Below are 18,703 nucleotides of genomic sequence, written 5' to 3'. Positions count from 1 at the left end.
TTTTTCCTCTGTAATGACTTCTCTTTTTTTGCTGATGTAACCAAGGCCATGTGGGCAGGGATACAGAATATTAACCAGTCATATCATCAGCCTAACATGACTCACTTTTCACGATCCAATCCTAAAGAATTAACTCAAAAATACTGTATATGACTTTATTGAAGCTTAAAGGATTTTTTTTTTTTTATGTTCACCTTTAAGATATAACATTAGTATACAATGTTAGTGTGGCACAATTTGGTTCAAGCCAGTAATGCTGACCTGACATTATCGTGTTTCTGGATGTAGATCTTGTGGAACATCATGTCTTCTTTCTTAGCATTGATGTCAGCCTTCATTTCCATGGCTACATGCCTTGGCAAAACAGAGAGCAACAGGCGTTCCTGAAGAGTGTAGGGAGGACAGAAGAGAGAGTGAGAATAGATCTTCCTGCTATTCTCTTTCTCACTAAAGTTCATACATCCTCTCTTTATGTCAAACATTAGTATTCCAGTGTACACACTTGTGAGCATGTCCACTGACTACTGTTTATTTGATATTTTTCACAGTCATAGAAGAAGAATGGCAATTAGCATGAAACAGAGGTTTCCAAAAATGGACAGGGCTTATTGGCCTTGACGATAAGTCTAACTGGTGTAGATGCTGAAGTACTTAGATCACAATTTATCTCTTCACTTTTTATTTTCAATTCAGTGACTATTAAAGTTTATTAGTATAATTTTTCAGGTGTGAATTGTCTAGACATCACACATAGACGCTGTAACTTTACCCAGCATTGGTCGTTTAAGATTTCTAGACGGGCAACATGATCGCATGGGAAGTCGGCATGTTGTTTCCAAGAAGTAATCACATTTGCATAATAATTGACAAGCATGTTTCAGTTGCATTTTCCCCTTTAACATAACATTTTTACTCTACTGATGGTTAGGTTTAGTATGGGGTTTGGGTTGGGGGTTCAGTTTATAAAATATGCATTCCTCTTCTCTGTATTACAGTTTGTACAGCTGAAAACAACTAGCTTCACAACTTGCTTTTGGCACCCCTCCATGGACATTTCAACTGGAAAATGGAGCACACCTGCTCATAGGCCAACCAAATTTACAGTTTTGGCCATTAGGGGCAGTGTTTCACATTTTCGCATACCAATTTTAATAAAAGAAAAGTCAATCTACTGTTTCCGATTTCACCGTGAGATCAGTCTGAGATAATTTTTTTTGTTATTATTTATAGAGATTTACTGGGGCGGATTTCCATTTTTTGTTGTCAGGCACCAATTCTTAGAATTTACACATTTAAACAATTACTTTTTAGTGTACGCATGTCATTTTTAGTGAGATGTCCTGAGACTTTGCCCCAGTGTAGAATTTGGCTTTCTGAGCCCACTGCAAGAAGACTTTTTGTCTCATAGAAAACCTAGAAAAAAATGTTTTCAGTGGATAAAAAGGATAATTATCCATTTAACATTATGTATGAAAGCTATAACTTCACATTTTTAGGCCTAAACTGCTAATTATCAACATGTAGATCGATCCAACCATTTGTGTGTAGAAGGTAAACGTTGTGATATTTGAATTTGCTCAAACCAAGTTTAGAGTTAGGGGTATGACGGTCACATATGAATCTCACAAGACTTTTAAAGGTGCACTCAGTATCTTTTTTGTTTATGTCGCCTTACACTTACACTGACACCTAGCAGCCTGGATGCATCATCATTTAAAATCAATAGATTTCAGTTAGCGATGCCATTGTAGAAATTCACTATTTATGGTCAGCCAAGATTCATTTAATCCATGAATGTAAGTGAGCAGTATTCGACTGGTCATGAGATCTCAACATAGCAGCCCCCATGAGGGGACCCTCTCCATGTAGAATAAAACTGCTTTTATAATCTTACTGATATGACCGATAAGTCATCATCTCATGTATGTTCTTATGATTTTATACAAATGTTTTAGAATTACTTATTTCATTGGCAGTATAAAGTTTTTAATGGGGGGAAAATTCCTGAGTGTACATTTAAACCCACCCATCCTTGTCGCTGAAGTGACTTGGCCATAGCTGTTGGGGACTAAGATTCTATAAGAACTGACCTGCTGTTGGTTTTCTCTCTGCAGGTGCAGTCGGGCCTGGATGTAGCCTCTCGTCTCCTGAAAGGCCTGTCTCTGAGACACCTCCGCCGGGTAGTGCGTGCAGGTCCCGATAATATTGGTGCACAGGAAGATCAGCACGTTCGCGCTCAGCTGAGGCAAGAAAAATAAAAACACAAGACCATTCAATTCTTCTCTAGTGATCAACAAAAATAGCTTTAGCTCTCTCTGGACATCTGTTGTACTCTGGCACTCACTCAATAGTAGTGTGGGAAAAAAAGCCAACCTCTGACCTGGAGAGGCTACTTCCTGTAGAGACGTTTAAACCAGGAGAGCCAAAATGGAACTAAAAATGGAGCCTAAAGCCGAGCCAACACAGTTCCTTTGGGTCAGTGAGGAGCAAGGGTAATGGGAGAATGATGAGGGATACACAAAGTCACATGGTTCACACTCACAGAGACTATAGACCAGACCACTTGTTGGCCTTTATTCCAAAAACTCTTGAATCTCTAAATAAATGTGATACTACCAAGTCACACCAGAAGACACATTATGTGGTATGTGCACTGATTTTGGGCAAGTCTGAGCTACAGAAGGTCATTAAAACATCAGATAGTTAAAATATATATTTTTTGGCCTTTATTTTATCAGAAAGTAAAGGTGAATGAGATTAGGATATGACCCAAGTCGGATTCAAACCAGGGTCCTCATGAGCCAACAGCTCTTTCTTTGATAGTATTTTCGAGGATACTCGATATTCAATCTCAGTATTTATGGACTATCAGTGAAATTAATTAAAAAGGTTGTTTTTTTTCCAATCAGAGGAACCATTTATTTGACCAAACAGCCATTGTTCCCAAGTAGAAAACTAAATGTTTAATGCAATAAGTAAAAAACAGTAGAAATCAAATGAAAAGTAATCAAGGAATGAAAACACAAAAAAATGCTATTTTATTTATACCCAACAAAATAAAAATGAACAATACATAGTAGATAATTAACAGTAAAATGAGCCACCATATATTTTTACCAAAATACTTTATAGCTACTCAGAAGGACTTCTGAGGAAAAATGAATAATTGAATCAGTGATTTAGTTCAAGAGTTATGAACCAATTCACTGAAACAAAGAGTTCAAAAGAACTGATTTACGGTAACGAATCAAACTTCTCAACAATATTGCATTTTTGCATTTGAAGTTTAAATCAGAGGTGCTATTAAAATATCTGTTTCAGTGCTCTTAAACTTACAAATTGTGACAGGAGTATACTGGCACAGTCAATGGGAAACCAAATAAAAATGAATGGGCAGTAATAAATATAACATTTCTGAAATATTCACAATGTTGGTTAAATCTATATCACAAATAAAATAATATCAAATATATTGTAAATTTTTTCTATAATGCCCAACCCTAGGATTATTTTTATCACTCCAACAGAGAAGTCAAGTCATTTTTATTTTGATAGACCTTATTCACACTAGCGCCATCTTTGATTTTTAATGCAAATGACAACGAGGCTGTGAGGGATAGACTTACAGTCTCTTCAATGGACTGTACTGCAGTTTAAAGTGTTTTGGAATCATTCTGCGGACAAAACATTGATAAAATATCTGTCCAAGAACATTCAGCATACAAAGAACTCCAGACAACATGAGTTGTGGAAAATCAGATGTGATCTAGGAGCTTTATACAGCTTTATACAATTCATGCCATTGTAGAGACTGTAAGTGTATCCATCACAGCCTCATTTTCATTCCTATTAAAAATAAAAGATGGCGCTAGCATGAATAAAGTCGAAGTGCTTTTCACAGCACACACAGTCTGAAAGCAGCTTTAAAAAACTGTGCCAAAAAAATTACAAATTAAGCTGTAATGCAATGTCTTAAAATCTTCATTGTACAGTTTGATGAAAAACGAGATTGTAGATTATGCTATAAAAATAGTATTTGTCTTGACTTAAGGCCCCCAGTGAGCAAGCCAAAAGGCGACAAACAAAAATTCCATAAGATGTACAGTAGTTAAGGAGAAAAATAACCTTGGGGGAAACCAGACTCACCAGGGGAGCCAGTTCATGAATATAATGCCAATATTAGCTATCGATGAGTAGTACAAGACATGTTTTAAATTAGTAAACTGAGTAGATGTTGGTGGCCATTGGCCAATGTTTAAACTAAATGAGAAACAAACAAGCAAATACCATCTCTGTGTAAGAGAACAATTGGCCGCTATCGCTCCAGAAAAATAAACGTAAATGTTAAAGTAACATAACTGCACAGAGAATTGTTTTGGTCTTGTTCAGTCATGTACACTGTATTTTGAAAGCATAAGAAAAGCTAGAGGTCAACTGACACTAAATTAAGCCCTGATAATGTTGGGAAAATAATCAGTCGATAAACCTATTTCATTCATAGACTAATCAATGCACAGACCGAGTTGAAGAGAAAACTATAAACATAAAAATAAAAAATCTCAGTCCCACTTCACTATGTCAAACAGACTAGTTTATTAGCAAACACATGAATCTAATAGCCTCTTAGAAGCTGACTGGGTCATTTATGTCTGTGCTGTTTCACTAATGAGGATGTACTGTATTTGAAATGATAGCAGCAAACAAACCGCTGGAAAATGCTTATCTAATGACTGACCTGAAGGAGAGAACATGGTATTGTATGGTGCTGTACGTAAGATAAAAAACTAGACGTTAGTTTGTTCCAGCAACACAGCATATGAAATGAGAAACCAAAGGGCAGGCAACAGGCAATAATGCTGTCGAGCAGGGTGTGTGTGAAAGGCAGATCCTTCTGGCCACACTGACATTAGGCAGATGGCTGTGAGCTCTGTTTACTTTAGAGTTTCTGTTAAAGCAAACCAGGTCTGGTTTGTGTGTGTGCATGTGACAGCGAGCATGAGCACATGGGTGTTTTATAGAGCTTAGACAAAAGACATCAGCGCTAGTATTATTTCTACCCCAGTGTTGCTGATTTTCAGCACTTGACAGACTTTAATGTGTTAATTAATCTCCCATAACTGCACAGCTATGAAGTAGGTCTAGGTTTGTTGATCACATTACAGTTCCATATTACTTTCCCGTTCTTTCTGAATTTGAATTTGAAAAAAAAATGAAAAAAGTATCAAGACTGTGTGCTTAATGCCTTTAATGAGGGCATGAACCATAAGCCCATGAAACATTGCAAATGATTTAATCAAATTAAAAATGATGAAAAAATTTATGAAATTTTATATAAAGTTGTTATAATATAAAAAATATATATAGTATGTCATAGGAGTGGGTGGTCACTGCAGAGCTCTTTTGCTGTGCTTTGTTGGCCGCGATTCTCTGATTGGTGGATTGTTTCTCTTCAGAATCATAGGTAGTGTAGTTCTCCACCAGGAAAATCAGATGAAATAACGTGGACTAATGGCTTCAACAGAAGCATATACTTTGGAGCTCACGGGAGGTCTATCTTAAAAGTTAAAAGTTATTAAAAAATAAATAATGGGATTTTAACTTCTGGAACCAGACTGTTGTGCTCTATTCATAAAAGTGGCTTGGCTGTTTTAAGAAAGATACTAAATCGGTGGAGTAGGACTGGGCCATAGGACGATGTAATCAAAGATCCCGATGCCCAGTGTGTGAAACTAGCACAAGCCACCCACCAAATGCAACAAGACTAAATCTAGTTTGTAAGCTCCTCGTCTATATGTATTTCATGTGCAGGTAATTTTGCTCATCAACCCGCAGCAGGTGGGCGACCTGTAAGACATTTCGGAGTGACACATGACAAGAAATGCTGTTAGTCACAAAGACGTGTGCTTGAAGAAACACACTTTATTACATTTTTAAGAACAGACAACAGAAAAGCCACCAATGCTCGTGTCTGATTTGCTGTTTCTATTTTCTGTCTTGTGGAACAGGCGCATCACATGTAAAGAGTTTTCACTCTTTTTTAAGGTGTATAAGTTTCATTCATTTGAAAACTGTTTGCAAGAATAATGTCGTCTATGAGAATGCTGCAAATGATCTCAGGAGGTGCTTTGAGTTTAGCTCACTTTATTTCCATGGATCAGTTCTCGGTTAACATGCATTGTAAACGCAACTCTGCAGGTTCAGTAGCCTAATATATATATCAAATTAATATATTAAATTAATGTATTAAAGAAACATTGACCAGTGACTAAATCATAAAGTAATACAAGACACGTTCGCCTTAAACCTAAAATTATATTTTCTTTTCTTTAGGCAGCATTAACTGTATTACCAAAACGCAACACAAACACAAATTCGATAAGAACACACATTTGGTAGCATTATTTTGGGAACACAAAGGGATTTATTAGGCTTATTAAATTTGATTATTATTGTCTACATTTATAATCGTCTTGAGTTCTTAATCTGTAGGGTATTATTAATTTTCCACTTGTTGTCATTGACGGAGAATTGCTTGTTTGCAAATGGAGTTGTTGGAGAGTTATTTTTCAATTGCTTTTTTCATTTAGTTTTAAGAGCAATTTGAATTTAGAAATGTCTTTTGTTTATGTTTTTCTTGTTTCAATAAATTAATTACAAATTTAAATCAGTAAAGCAAAAATATTCATGACCCTCGGCAGGGGGGTTGACGATATAATCGTATATCGCAAAATGTATGCGATTATAGATAAATATTTTTTACATATCGCCCAGCCCTATGGTGGAGTAAGAAAGAGGTTCTTCACAGTAGACCATTTTAGGAACAAAAACCTGAAAAATGTCTTGAGATAAACACATGAACATGTACTAACATGGTATGGGCGGAATACCTGATTTTGAAATGTTGAATTATTGTAAATAAAGTGAATTATCACATCTATAGTCACTCATTTTCAATCATTCAACTGTCAATTAGTCTTATAATTGAAAATAACTTCAAAAAGGTAATTATTTAGCAGAATGTCCAAGCTACTTTTTTCAGTACAATGAAAGTCAATAGTGACACTTTCACTGAATGGAAAAGGGAAGCTTGAACATTCTGCTGAATATCTCCTTTTGAGGTCCACACTTTAAAGAAAGTCATTTGGTTTTTGAATTACATAATTCTTTATTTTTGGGTGTACTACCATAATTTGCTAAATGTGCCTGAATTTTTGTAAATATTTATGACAATGTTATAATCGGTGTGTTATCAGCTGTGTGTGTGTGAGCATATCACAAGCAGGGCCTAATTGCTTGCTCTTTTTCAGAGGGTGAGGTCAGTGGGTTTATAAACACACACACACACACACACACACACACACACACACACACACACACACACACACACACACACACACAAATGCACATACTTGGCCATTCTGTTCATGCAACTTGACACCTCTCTCCTTCATGCTAAAGATTTATAAGCAAAAACCATCACCAGTGCTGGGACACAGAGAGAGAAAGTGCTCACCCTCTTTATTCTGTCAATCATCTCTTTCTTCTCTCTTTCAAATCAACCCATAAAAAAATGTTTCCTGAATTTCAAAGAGTCATATTTCAAGTCAAGTCAAGTGGTTTTTATTGTCGTTAGTACAGTACACAGCAAAACGAGACAACGTTCCTCCAGGACCACGGTGCTACATATAAACAACAAAGGACCAACACAGGACCACATGAGACAACACAACGAAATAAAATACCTATATAAACTACCTATATATACCTATATAAAGTGCACGTGCAAACATGTGCAAAAAGTACGGGACAGTACAACAAATTTCTGACAATGAACAGGACAATAGACAGTGCAGCGCCGACCAGTACTCAGTAGTGCAAAAAGATGACAGTTTCTAAAAATGTAAACATAACATACTATGAGATAGTGTTCTATGCACATAGCAGTTATTGAGGTAGCAGACAGTTATAAAGTGACAGTAATTAAAGTGCAACTCAGGACACGTGTGTGTCAAACCAGTCTCTGAGTATTGAGGAGTCTGATGGCTTGGGGAAGAAGCTGTTACACAGTCTGGCCGTGAGGGCCCGAATGCTTCGGTACCTCTTGCCAGACGGGAGGAGGGTAAAGAGTTTGTGTGAGGGGTGTGTGGGATCATCCACAATGCTGGTTGCTTTGCGGATACAGTGTTTTTTGGAAATGTCTTTGATGGAGGGAAGAGAGACCCCAATGATCTTCTCAGCTGTCCTCACTATCCTCTGCAGGGCTTTGCGGTCCGAAACGGTGCAAGTCCCAAACCAGGCAGTGATGCAGCTGCTCAGGATGCTCTCAATAGTCCCTCTATAGAATGTAGTGAGGATGGGGGTTGGGAGATGTGCTTTCCTCAGCCTTCGAAGAAAGTAGAGACGCTGCTGGGCTTTCTTGGTGATAGAGCTGGTGTTGAGGGACCAGGTGAGGTTCTCCGCCAAGTGAACACCAAGGAATTTGGTGCTTTTGACGATCTCCACAGAGGAGCCGTCGATGTTCAGCGGAGTGTGTTCACCTTGTGCTCTCCTAAAGTCAACAACCATCTCTTTTGTTTTGTCGACATTCAGGGACAGGTTGTTGGCTCTACACCAGTTCGTCAGCCGCTGCACCTCCTCTCTGTATGCTGACTCGTCGTTCTTGCTGATGAGACCCACCACTGTCGTGTCATCGGCGAACTTGATGATGTGATTCGAGCTGTGCATTGCTGCACAGTCGTGAGTCAGCAGAGTGAACAGCAGTGGACTGAGCACACAGCCCTGGGGGCCCCAGTGCTCAGTGTGGTGGTGGTGGAGATGCTGTTCCCGATCCGGACTGACTGAGGTCTCCCAGTCAGGAAGTCCAGGATCCAGTTGCAGAGGGAGGTGTCCAGGCCCAGCAGGTTCAGCTTTCCAATCAGGTGCTGGGGAATGATTGTGTTGAATGCTGAGCTGAAATCTATGAACAGCATTCGAACGTATGAGTCCTTATTGTCTAGGTGGGTGAGGGCCAGATGGAGGGTTGTGGTGATGGCATCGTCCGTTGAACGGTTTGAACGATACGCAAACTGCAGTGGGTCTAGTGAGGGGGCAGCTGGGTCTTAATCTGCCTCATGACGAGCCTCTCGAAGCACTTCATGATGATGGGTGTAAGTGCGACGGGACGGTAGTCGTTGAGCCAGGACACTGAAGACTTCTTTGGCATGGGGATGATGGTGGTGGCCTTGAAGCACGTTGGAACGACGGCGCTGCTCAGAGAGATGTTGAAGATGTCGGTAAGAACATCTGCTAGCTGGTCTGCACATCCTCTGAGCACACTGCCAGGAATGTTGTCTGGTCCAGCAGCCTTCCGTGGGTTGACTCTACGTAGAGTTTTCCTCACATCTGCCATGGTAAGACAGAGCAACTGGTCGTTGGGAGGAGGGGTGGACTTCCTCGCCATCACGTCGTTCTGCACTTCAAACCGAGCGTAGAAGTCGTTCAGCGCATCTGGAAGGGAGGCATCTTTGTCACAGGCAACTGATGTTGTCCTGTAGTTGGTGATGGCCTAGATGCACTGCCACATGCGCCGCGTGTCACCGCTGTCCTGGAAGTGACTGTGGATTCTCTGGGCGTGTGCGCGCTTTGCCTCTCTGATTGCCCGTGACAGTATGGCCCTCGCTGTTCTTAGGGCTGCCTTATCGCCTGCTCTGAAGGCGGAGTCTCGGGTCCTTAGCAGCGCACGCACCTCCGCAGTCATCCACGGCTTCTGGTTGGAGCGTGTGGTGATGGTCTTGGAGAAAGTGACATCATCAATGCACTTGCTGATGTAGCTGGTCACTGATGCTGAGTATTCCTCCAAGTTGGTAGAATCGCCATATGTTGCAGCCTCCCTGAACATGTGCCAGTTAGTACACTCTGACTGAGAACATCTCTTTCCTTAAAAGTCAGTGTTTAGAGATCCAATCTGGTGTCTGCCAAATTCTTCCTTTAAAAGTCAATGAGCGACGAGAAGCATCTTTCATAAAACACATATTACCATTACAGCTTGCTCTCACCGTCCACTGCAAATATTTCTTGCTTAGAGTGGAGGGGCAAGTAACAAGTTAAGCTAGTGTATATTGACAGCATCAGAGACAAGTTTGTCAGCAAACTAAAAATAACGTTTTTTTAAGTTATGTCATATTGCCTACATGCATTGTAAAGTCCAGCTTATAAGCTTTAAAATGACCCACTTTGTAGTCATTCACTGGGTTGATTTTTGTTTTTCAGCAGCAAAATATTTATTATAATTATTTAAGTGACTTAAGAGCAATTATACATGATATGCCTGATTTTTTTCTCTCTCTCTCTCTCTCTCTCTGAATGGGAGGCAGAATAATAAATGATGTGTACCTAAATCAAAATTTTTTTTTACATACTTTGAGTAACTAATTTTTAATGCTACAATCATGTAATAGATACTTTTGAAACAATTTACATTGCTTTCGTTTATTTATGACATGTATAATTATTTTTTATACACTAATATTGTGTCGCAGAACGACGCAGACACATCAACGCAGAACAATAAATGCAAACCACCATGTATTGGCTAGACTACGGCATAGGTTCAACCGAGAAGTACTGTATAAATCGGCTTAAAGGCCATTATGGTATGCACAGTTTTTTGTTTGTCTTTTAAATTTTGTGTGGTATTTCAGAGCATTTCACCGAATCTGTCAAAAGAGCTATGTTTAAAACACAATGCTAAATCCAAAGCCAAGCCAATTAATAGGCTGCGATAACTGTGCCTGCTTAACCAATGAACGGAAGAGGTAGCTCCCTTTTTCACTTATAAAATAAGTGTTAATTTAATTTGCACAATTTTGTGCATGTCTCATTTGCTATAATATATTTATTACATCGGAATAATATCTGCCATAAGCCACACTGCTCCGTAGATCCATATCGCTGCAGAAAAACCCATGTCGGTCCAACATCGGTTTAAGGTTGTATTTTTTCTTAGGTAAGGCAATTATAGATGCAGACCAGCCAGATCCCTCTAGGTGTGGGGATATTAATCAGATGTACAAAGTATGATTTTGCTAGTATTTTATGTGTTCATTCAGCACTTCCAGGTATTTGTCATTCGCTAGGTCATTTGTGTTTGTAGGGCCACCCGTCCTCTTTTCTCAATGCTGGCCTCTGTTTTTCTACCTGTGCCTGCTCCAGATATTACATAAAGCCATTATAATCATTGGAGATTATGTCTGGCTTTTGCGTCCTCTCTGATGCCACTACAGTGGGGGTGGTAATATCCCTCGCTTCTGGAAAGAAACCTCTGGTAATATGAAACTATTGGGCTTTGACAAAGAATATGTATCCATGAGTTGCAGACAAACTATAGCCTTAAGTATATATGTATGGAACTTGTGAGGATAGAGTGGAAGGTACAGAAATAGATTATGAAGGAAAATAAGAGACAGACAGAGAAAGAGTGGAATAAGGCAAAAAAATAAATTTGTAAACATAATAATTTTTACAAAATATAAAAATCTCCTTCTGACTTATATTGACTGCAAAATGTAACTGACAGCAATGGTGTCACTTATATATTTGCATCCTAAAATCTGACTGGTCTATCTTTCTTGAATTTATTTAACCATATAGCCGTTTTTACACTGCAACAGTGTTCAATATACACTGTCCCCTGGGATGGTGTCATGCCTTGTGTTGATTCATATGAACAGCCGAATGCCACTAACAACACCAAAGCCATGGGTTTGATTTCCAGGAAATGCATTGACTGAGAAAATATGTATACCCCAAATGCACTTTAAAAGTGTCTGCTAAATGCATAAATGCAATATTTTGAAAGAGAGCTGTTGTCTCTGTCCAACTGAACTGTGATCTAATACACATGTGAGAAGTTAGTGACTATGTGCTACCTCTGCAACCTCTGCAAATCAGCTGAGCGGTGAGAATATTTAACACTGAGCTAATGCCTCTGAGTGAGACTGCAGTAATTTAACCTTCAAAAGGTGGCTGAGGGATACTGACAAAAATACAGAACCTTTTAAATCACAAACCTACATTTAAAAATCACAAATCAAACTGCAATACGGATCCTTAAATCAGCACGAAAGGGCAATTAGTGCCTGAGTGTCATAAAGCAAGCTAGTGATGGTCCTGAAAAGGAGATGTGAGAATGGAAAGGTGTTCCATCAGCTATCATGACTTTGATTTTCTCACAGCAACTCTAGCCCAAATTCCACAACGTCCTTCCAAAGTCTCATCACATGGCCTAATACTAGAGTCCATCATCAGGTTGGATCTGCCCACAGTCCTTTCACTGACCATCTGATGCATGTAGAGTACAATTGTCTGGTTCTAGAGGTAAAAATCCTATTAATTTTCTCCATAGAGAATTGATTTTTAACGATAACTTATAAACCTTATGAACAGACCTGCCCTGAGCTCCGAGGTTGTTAATCGACGGTATATGTTTCTGTTGAAGCAATTAGTCTACATTATTTCAATTGAAAAAGTGTTTAATAGCAGAATTCTTCTTGAATAACTATACTACCCATGATCCTACAAAGAAAGATCCACTGATAAGAGAATCGGCCATCCACCTCCATGAAGCAATAGGAATGACGCAATCCAGTCAGTCTCTCAACACTCTCAAACTACAGTACTTACCAGATATGTTTGTAAAGATCTGAGTATTGTGTCATAAACATTCTGTACTCATAATTGACAACTTTAAATTATTGGCTGTATATTTTTCCATTGCTTTTAATTCAATTACATCATTGGCAATGCTTCACGGGATTGTATTGTAGATCATGCCCACATTAAAGATGTTTTGTACACAGTCTTGTACTTTGTCTTTTTGTCTGAATACAATTCACCTCGTAGCTGGTTGTATGATTCATGGCATATAACTCTTTAATGAAGGAGTTTATGAAACTTCAATAGAAAAAATGAATGGGGAAAACACTTCCGGAAGCAAGACAGTTAAAAAGTGGGCAGGCACTGTTGTGCTCTATTGCACACAGAAAAGGTAAACACTTCCAGGAGTTTTAGTGCACAGATTTTTACCTTTAACTAATTGGATTTGCCAAAGTTTGCAGGGTTTGTGGCATTGAATCTTTGAAAGAGATTTTGAAATTTGTTTAAGGCACTTTGTAGCAAAAAAACTAGACATCCATGAGCATAAATTGTATATTCTCTCTGAGAACTAATCAGAAATAATTACAGTACTTTTGGATGGATAAAAATTCAGATAAAAAAGTATAAATACATTTCCGTTAGGATTGGGATTGATGCCTTTCAAGCATCTATAATCAGAAAATGTTCCCGTGATTATCGATCAGAATTTTTCAGATATTTGTTGCCAGGTATTAAAACAGCTCAAGGAACGAAACCAAAAACTAACAAAAACTTTGCAGAATGTAACCCAAAACATGAACAAAGTGATTTCAGTTGTTCTGGAGTGAAAACTTTCTTTAATTTAAATAGATAATTTATCACAGTTCATTTTTGGAACTACACCACTTTGTGTTGCCCAAAAAAATTAAACATGTGCTTTGATCCTGAAGGAAACTGCTGCATCACACATTTCTTTGCCTAATTGCCTGTTGTGGATGTCACATTCTGTGAATGAAGTCCTTTTTAACAACTATATATACATACTACAGTATACTGTACATGCTCGGCTAATCCACATACAAGGAAAACATTATTATAGGTAAAAAGTACCTTTCTCAGTTGTTTCCAAGTCTTCAGAATTATTGTTAGATATGCTGTATTAATACAGATTTGATTCTGCTGGGTTTGGACTCGGATGCAGATCTGTAATTGATTTCTATTCTGATAAATCCACCACACAGGAACAAATTTTATTGAATATTTTTGCTTATATTGGTGAGGCAAGTGGCTTATTTTGGGCTTAATTTTATAGACCAGGTTACTTGTTTCTTATGCGAGCAACACTGCAACTGGTATTTCACCCACCCTTTGCTCAGAGTACTGTCATATTAAAAAGAATGTTAATAACCGTTCTTTAATTATGTTCTAACCAGTTACCATTTGGTACCATTAAAGTGTCAGGAATAGAGAGGCTCAGGACCCAAACGCAGAGTGAAAAATAAAAGGTTTATTTAATACAAAAATAAAACACAAAAATCCAACATAAAACTCTCACAAGGGGGGAAAACAAACACAAACTACCCCGTAGGGGGAAAACGTAAAGTAATTATAAACCAGGGCTGGGGCAGAGGGTAATGGGGAATCAGGGCCAACCGGACAGAACAGGACTGGAAGCAAGACTGACTATAAACACAAAATCACAAGACTGGAAACAAGATGAACTAAAGAGACTAAAATAGGGTGAGAAATCAAACAGGTTAACAGGGGACAGGTGAGACAAATTAACCAACAATAAGCAAACAAGGAGGCGGGGTATGATGTAAGACAGAGAGACACGTGGTGATACAGAAACAAAAAAAAAACACATGCTCTCACAAGACAACAAAACTCCCGAATGGCATGAGCGCACATCACTAAGAGTTGGATGCTGCGGAGAATAGCGTGAAGCCTCCACACGTGCTAAGTCTCCATAGTAATGTGTTCAACAAACCACATGATAAGATGCACGGATTGATGGTCTAAGTCATGGAGGCAACTGAAAATGAACCAGTCTTCCGTCACTCGGACTGAGGCAAGTCACTACGCCACCACTAGGGCTTGGAGTACATTGGGAATTGAGCATTCCAAATTGCGGAGAAAAAAAAGATGACATAAGCATGATGAACCCATGTCAATAACAGACAGATATGGAGCTCGAGAGTCCGGATCCCGACACAGGCCAAAACTGAACCAGACAGGATGTCAGGATCCAGAAACCGTGCACCCGACATGAAACAAGATGGACCAAAGAGCGCATGGCAGGGAATACAACGGAAACCGCGTGCTCATACAAAGACAGAAAACGAAACACAAGACAGTTATGAGACGATGGACGATGTGAACTTTTTACACACTGTTTTGGATTTATCCATGATTCATCCGGACACACGAGCCAGCTCCTTAAACCCGAACCCGAAATGACTTTAAACTTCACTTCTTTAGCCCTTTCCCAAAACTCTACCATTTGCTTATCTAACATAACTTTACCCACAATTAAACACCATGTGAAAAACCAGCTGCACAAACATAGAGGTGACAGAGGTGATGATAACTTAACATTCAGTACAGTTAATGTTATATCCCTCAAAGCAATTACATTAGTTTACTTTAAACAGAAGGCCAATTGACTGTGAATGGAAAGCACACAAATTAGGCTTCTAACATCAATTTTAGATTTCCCAGCCCCTAAGCAGTGTGTTAATCCAAACAGATCTTCTCTCCTTTGTCTAAGTGGGCAGTTCTTGGCCAGAATAAGTTGCAAAGTTGACCATACTTTATGTTGATAGCCAAAAGTCTGGTAATTTAAGACTAAATCTGAACAGTTGTCACAAGAACATTACCAGTGTTCAAAACAATCTGTTTACAACATATGTGCATCACTGAAAACATTTTTAATGCAAATGCAGTTTGCTAATTGGCAAGCTCTCACTGCTTTGTTTAGCATATCAATGTCACAGATAATAAGATAGCACCTCTCTGTGTTCAAATAAACAAACTTATCCAAGCATGATATCACACGCTTCTACTGTCATTCTGCCATGAAATGAAGTTCCCTGATATTCACATAGCATTTTGTGGCCGCAAATTACACTGGAATTTTAAATGGAATTTTCACCCATTAATTGATCTTTTTAATTTACTGGAGCTCTTAAATCTATGTTCTTGTGCACATAAAATCACACATAACTAGATTAAAAAGTTTGAGTACAAACTTTAGTCTGGCTTGAAAAAGCCAAGTCTGAAAGTTTGAAGTAGTTGTTAAAGCTTGCAGTTTGAAGGTTTAAGTTTGAAGTAGTTACAAGTTTAAGTAGTAGTTTTCAAAATTCAAAGTTTAAAGATTATAAGAACATTCATTCTATCAGATAGATAGATAGATAGATAGATAGATAGATAGATAGATAGACAGACAGACAGACAGACTTATGATTTCCCTCCTGAGTGAAATAAGTCAACCAGGAAGTCTCTACGATGTTCTGGTTCAGAGATATGTGATTTGTTACTTGGTTGCTAGGATAACCCCATTTGGTTGCTAGGCAGTTAACAGGGTGATACTTATTTTACTCAGGAGGGAAATGAGGATTGATAAGTCAAACAGGAAGTCTCTACGATTTTTCTTTCTACCGCATGTGACTCTACCCTCCTAAGCAACCGGGCTAATTTAGTTGCTTAGGACACCTGGCTGGAATCACTAAGCACATCCTGGATTCTAACTCTCAACTCCAGGGGTGGTAGTCAGCATAAATACTCGCTTGAACCACCAGGCCCCAAAAAACTTTATTTTAATAAAACAGGTCTTACCAAATCAGTTTTTGTAAAATGCAAATGTATTAATATTTATATTCCAAATTAAGAGTTACTAAATAATTATGTATTACTTTTTAATTTTTTTTACTTATTGCTTAACTTTTAAACAGAATGTAGAAGTAATAGCAGAACTTTGAAGAATGTGTTTAAAATGAACACTCACATGAGATGAAGACAGTAGTCATATCATTCTTAGAGAAAAAGCTGCTTTTTTCATGATGCTTAGCGGATATTCATGAGCTCCGCCATGCTAAGAATATACACTCACCTAAAGGATTATTAGGAACACCTGTTCAATTTCTCATTAATGCAATTATCTAATCAGCCAATCACATGGCAGTTGCTTCAATGCATTTAGGGCTGTGGTCCTGGTCAAGACAATCTCCTGAACTCCAAACTGAATGTCAGAATGGGAAAGAAAGGTGATTTAAGCAATTTTGAGCGTGGCATGGTTGTTGGTGCCAGACGGGCCGGTCTGAGTATTTCACAATCTGCTCAGTTACTGGGATTTTCACGCACAACCATTTCTAGGGTTTACAAAGAATGGTGTGAAAAGGGAAAAACATCCAGTATGTGGCAGTCCTGTGGGCGAAAATGCCTTGTTGATGCTAGAGGTCAGAGGAGAATGGGCCGACTGATTCAAGCTGATAGAAGAGCAACTTTGCCTGAAATAACCACTCGTTACAACCGAGGTATGCAGCAAAGCATTTGTGAAGCCACAACACGCACAACCTTGAGGCGGATGGGCTACAACAGCAGGAGACCTAACCGGGTACCACTCATCTCCACTACAAATAGGAAAAAGAGGCTACAATTTGCAAGAGTTCACCAAAATTGGACAGTTGAAGACTGGAAAAATGTTGCCTGGTCTGATGAGTCTCGATTTCTGTTGTAGAGTCATAATTTGGCGTAAACAGAATGAGAACATGGATCCATCATGCCTTGTTACCACTGTGCAGGCTGGTGGTGGTGGTGGTGTAATGGTGTGGGGGATGTTTTCTTGGCACACTTTAGGCCCCTTAGTGCCAATTGGGCATTGATTAAATGCCACGGCCTACCTGAGCATTGTTTCTGACCATGTCCATCCCTTTATGGCCACCATGTACCCATCCTCTGATGGCTACTTCCAGCAGGATAATGCACCATGTCACAAAGCTCGAATCATTTCAAATTGGTTTCTTGAACATGACAATGAGTTCACTGTACTAAAATGGCCCCCACAGTCACCAGATCTCAACCCAATAGAGCATCTTTGGGATGTGGTGGAACGGGAGCTTCGTGCCCTGGATGTGCATCCCACAAATCTCCATCAACTGCAAGATGCTATCCTATCAATATGGGCCAACATTTCTAAAGAATGCTTTCAGCACCTTGTTGAATCAATGCCACGTAGAATTAAGGCAGTTCTGAAGGCAAAAGGGGGTCAAACACAGTATCAGTATGGTGTTCCTAATAATCCTTTAGGTGAGTGTATGACCTGCCAAATATTACTTTATCTTAATAATATCTTGTTATTGGACATTTTCACTCACAAAAATAAAATAAAAAATATTATATTAAAACAAATAATCACAGCTGACTGCAAATAGCACATTTCTATGCCATATCTTATGTATAATAATAAACCTTATTCTCATTAAATTTCATCTGTTGATAAACAAAGCTCTTCATCTGGTGAATTTATAGGCAATAAAAAGCTTAATTTGGTAAATAACCTACTAAATCACAGAGCATTGTAACAGAGCCGGGTCTCCATTTCAAAATAAGAGCCCAAAATAAGTTGACTTCCATCCAGGCTCGAGGCAACAGCGGCTTGCCTCACAGCCAGCCTGCCTATCCTCTTGAGCCCCCCTAGCTGGATGAGCTTGCTGCTGCATCGGAGAGCGGTCCGGCATCTGACATGGATGACTCGTCTGGACTCCCACCTTCGGGCCAGCACGCCCAGGCTGAGGCTGACACCCAGATGTCCGACATGCTTGCCCGGGCCGCTGCCAGCGTGGGGCTGGACTGGAACCCTCAGTCCTCCCCACAGCCGTTGCGGCTGGATGATTGGTTTCTGGGGTCTGCGCGCCGCTCACAGGACGCGGACCCCCCGCTTTCAGCCAAGCCACTACTGTCCCCTGGCCGGCCGGTTCTGATGAGTCTAGAGGACAGCGATGCAGGACCTCCTCCTCAGTAACTAACCCGCCCCCTGCCGAGTGTGCGGAGCAAGGTAAGTGCTTCAAGTATTTTCTCAGCACCAGAGCCT

At 39.3% G+C, this 18,703-nt stretch overlaps 1 protein-coding gene across 1 annotated transcript in view; it reads right to left on the bottom strand.

Annotated features, from left to right (window-relative positions):
• Positions 1-18,703, bottom strand: part of LOC127628382 (adenylate cyclase type 6-like) — an 88,750-nt gene that overhangs the window by 44,219 nt on the left and 25,828 nt on the right. Inside the window, exons 4-5 of the mRNA XM_052105099.1 lie at positions 2,091-2,240; positions 262-383 (exon numbers count right to left, since the gene is read on the bottom strand). Coding sequence (XP_051961059.1) covers positions 262-383; positions 2,091-2,240 — 272 coding nt within the window. The remainder of the gene's footprint in view (positions 1-261; positions 384-2,090; positions 2,241-18,703) is intronic.

This window comes from Xyrauchen texanus, chromosome 35 (genome assembly GCF_025860055.1).
Source record: "Xyrauchen texanus isolate HMW12.3.18 chromosome 35, RBS_HiC_50CHRs, whole genome shotgun sequence".
Classification (NCBI taxonomy): Eukaryota; Metazoa; Chordata; class Actinopteri; order Cypriniformes; family Catostomidae; genus Xyrauchen; species Xyrauchen texanus.
Note: the sequence above shows the minus strand (reverse complement) of the source record. Positions and strands in the feature narration are given on the sequence as shown.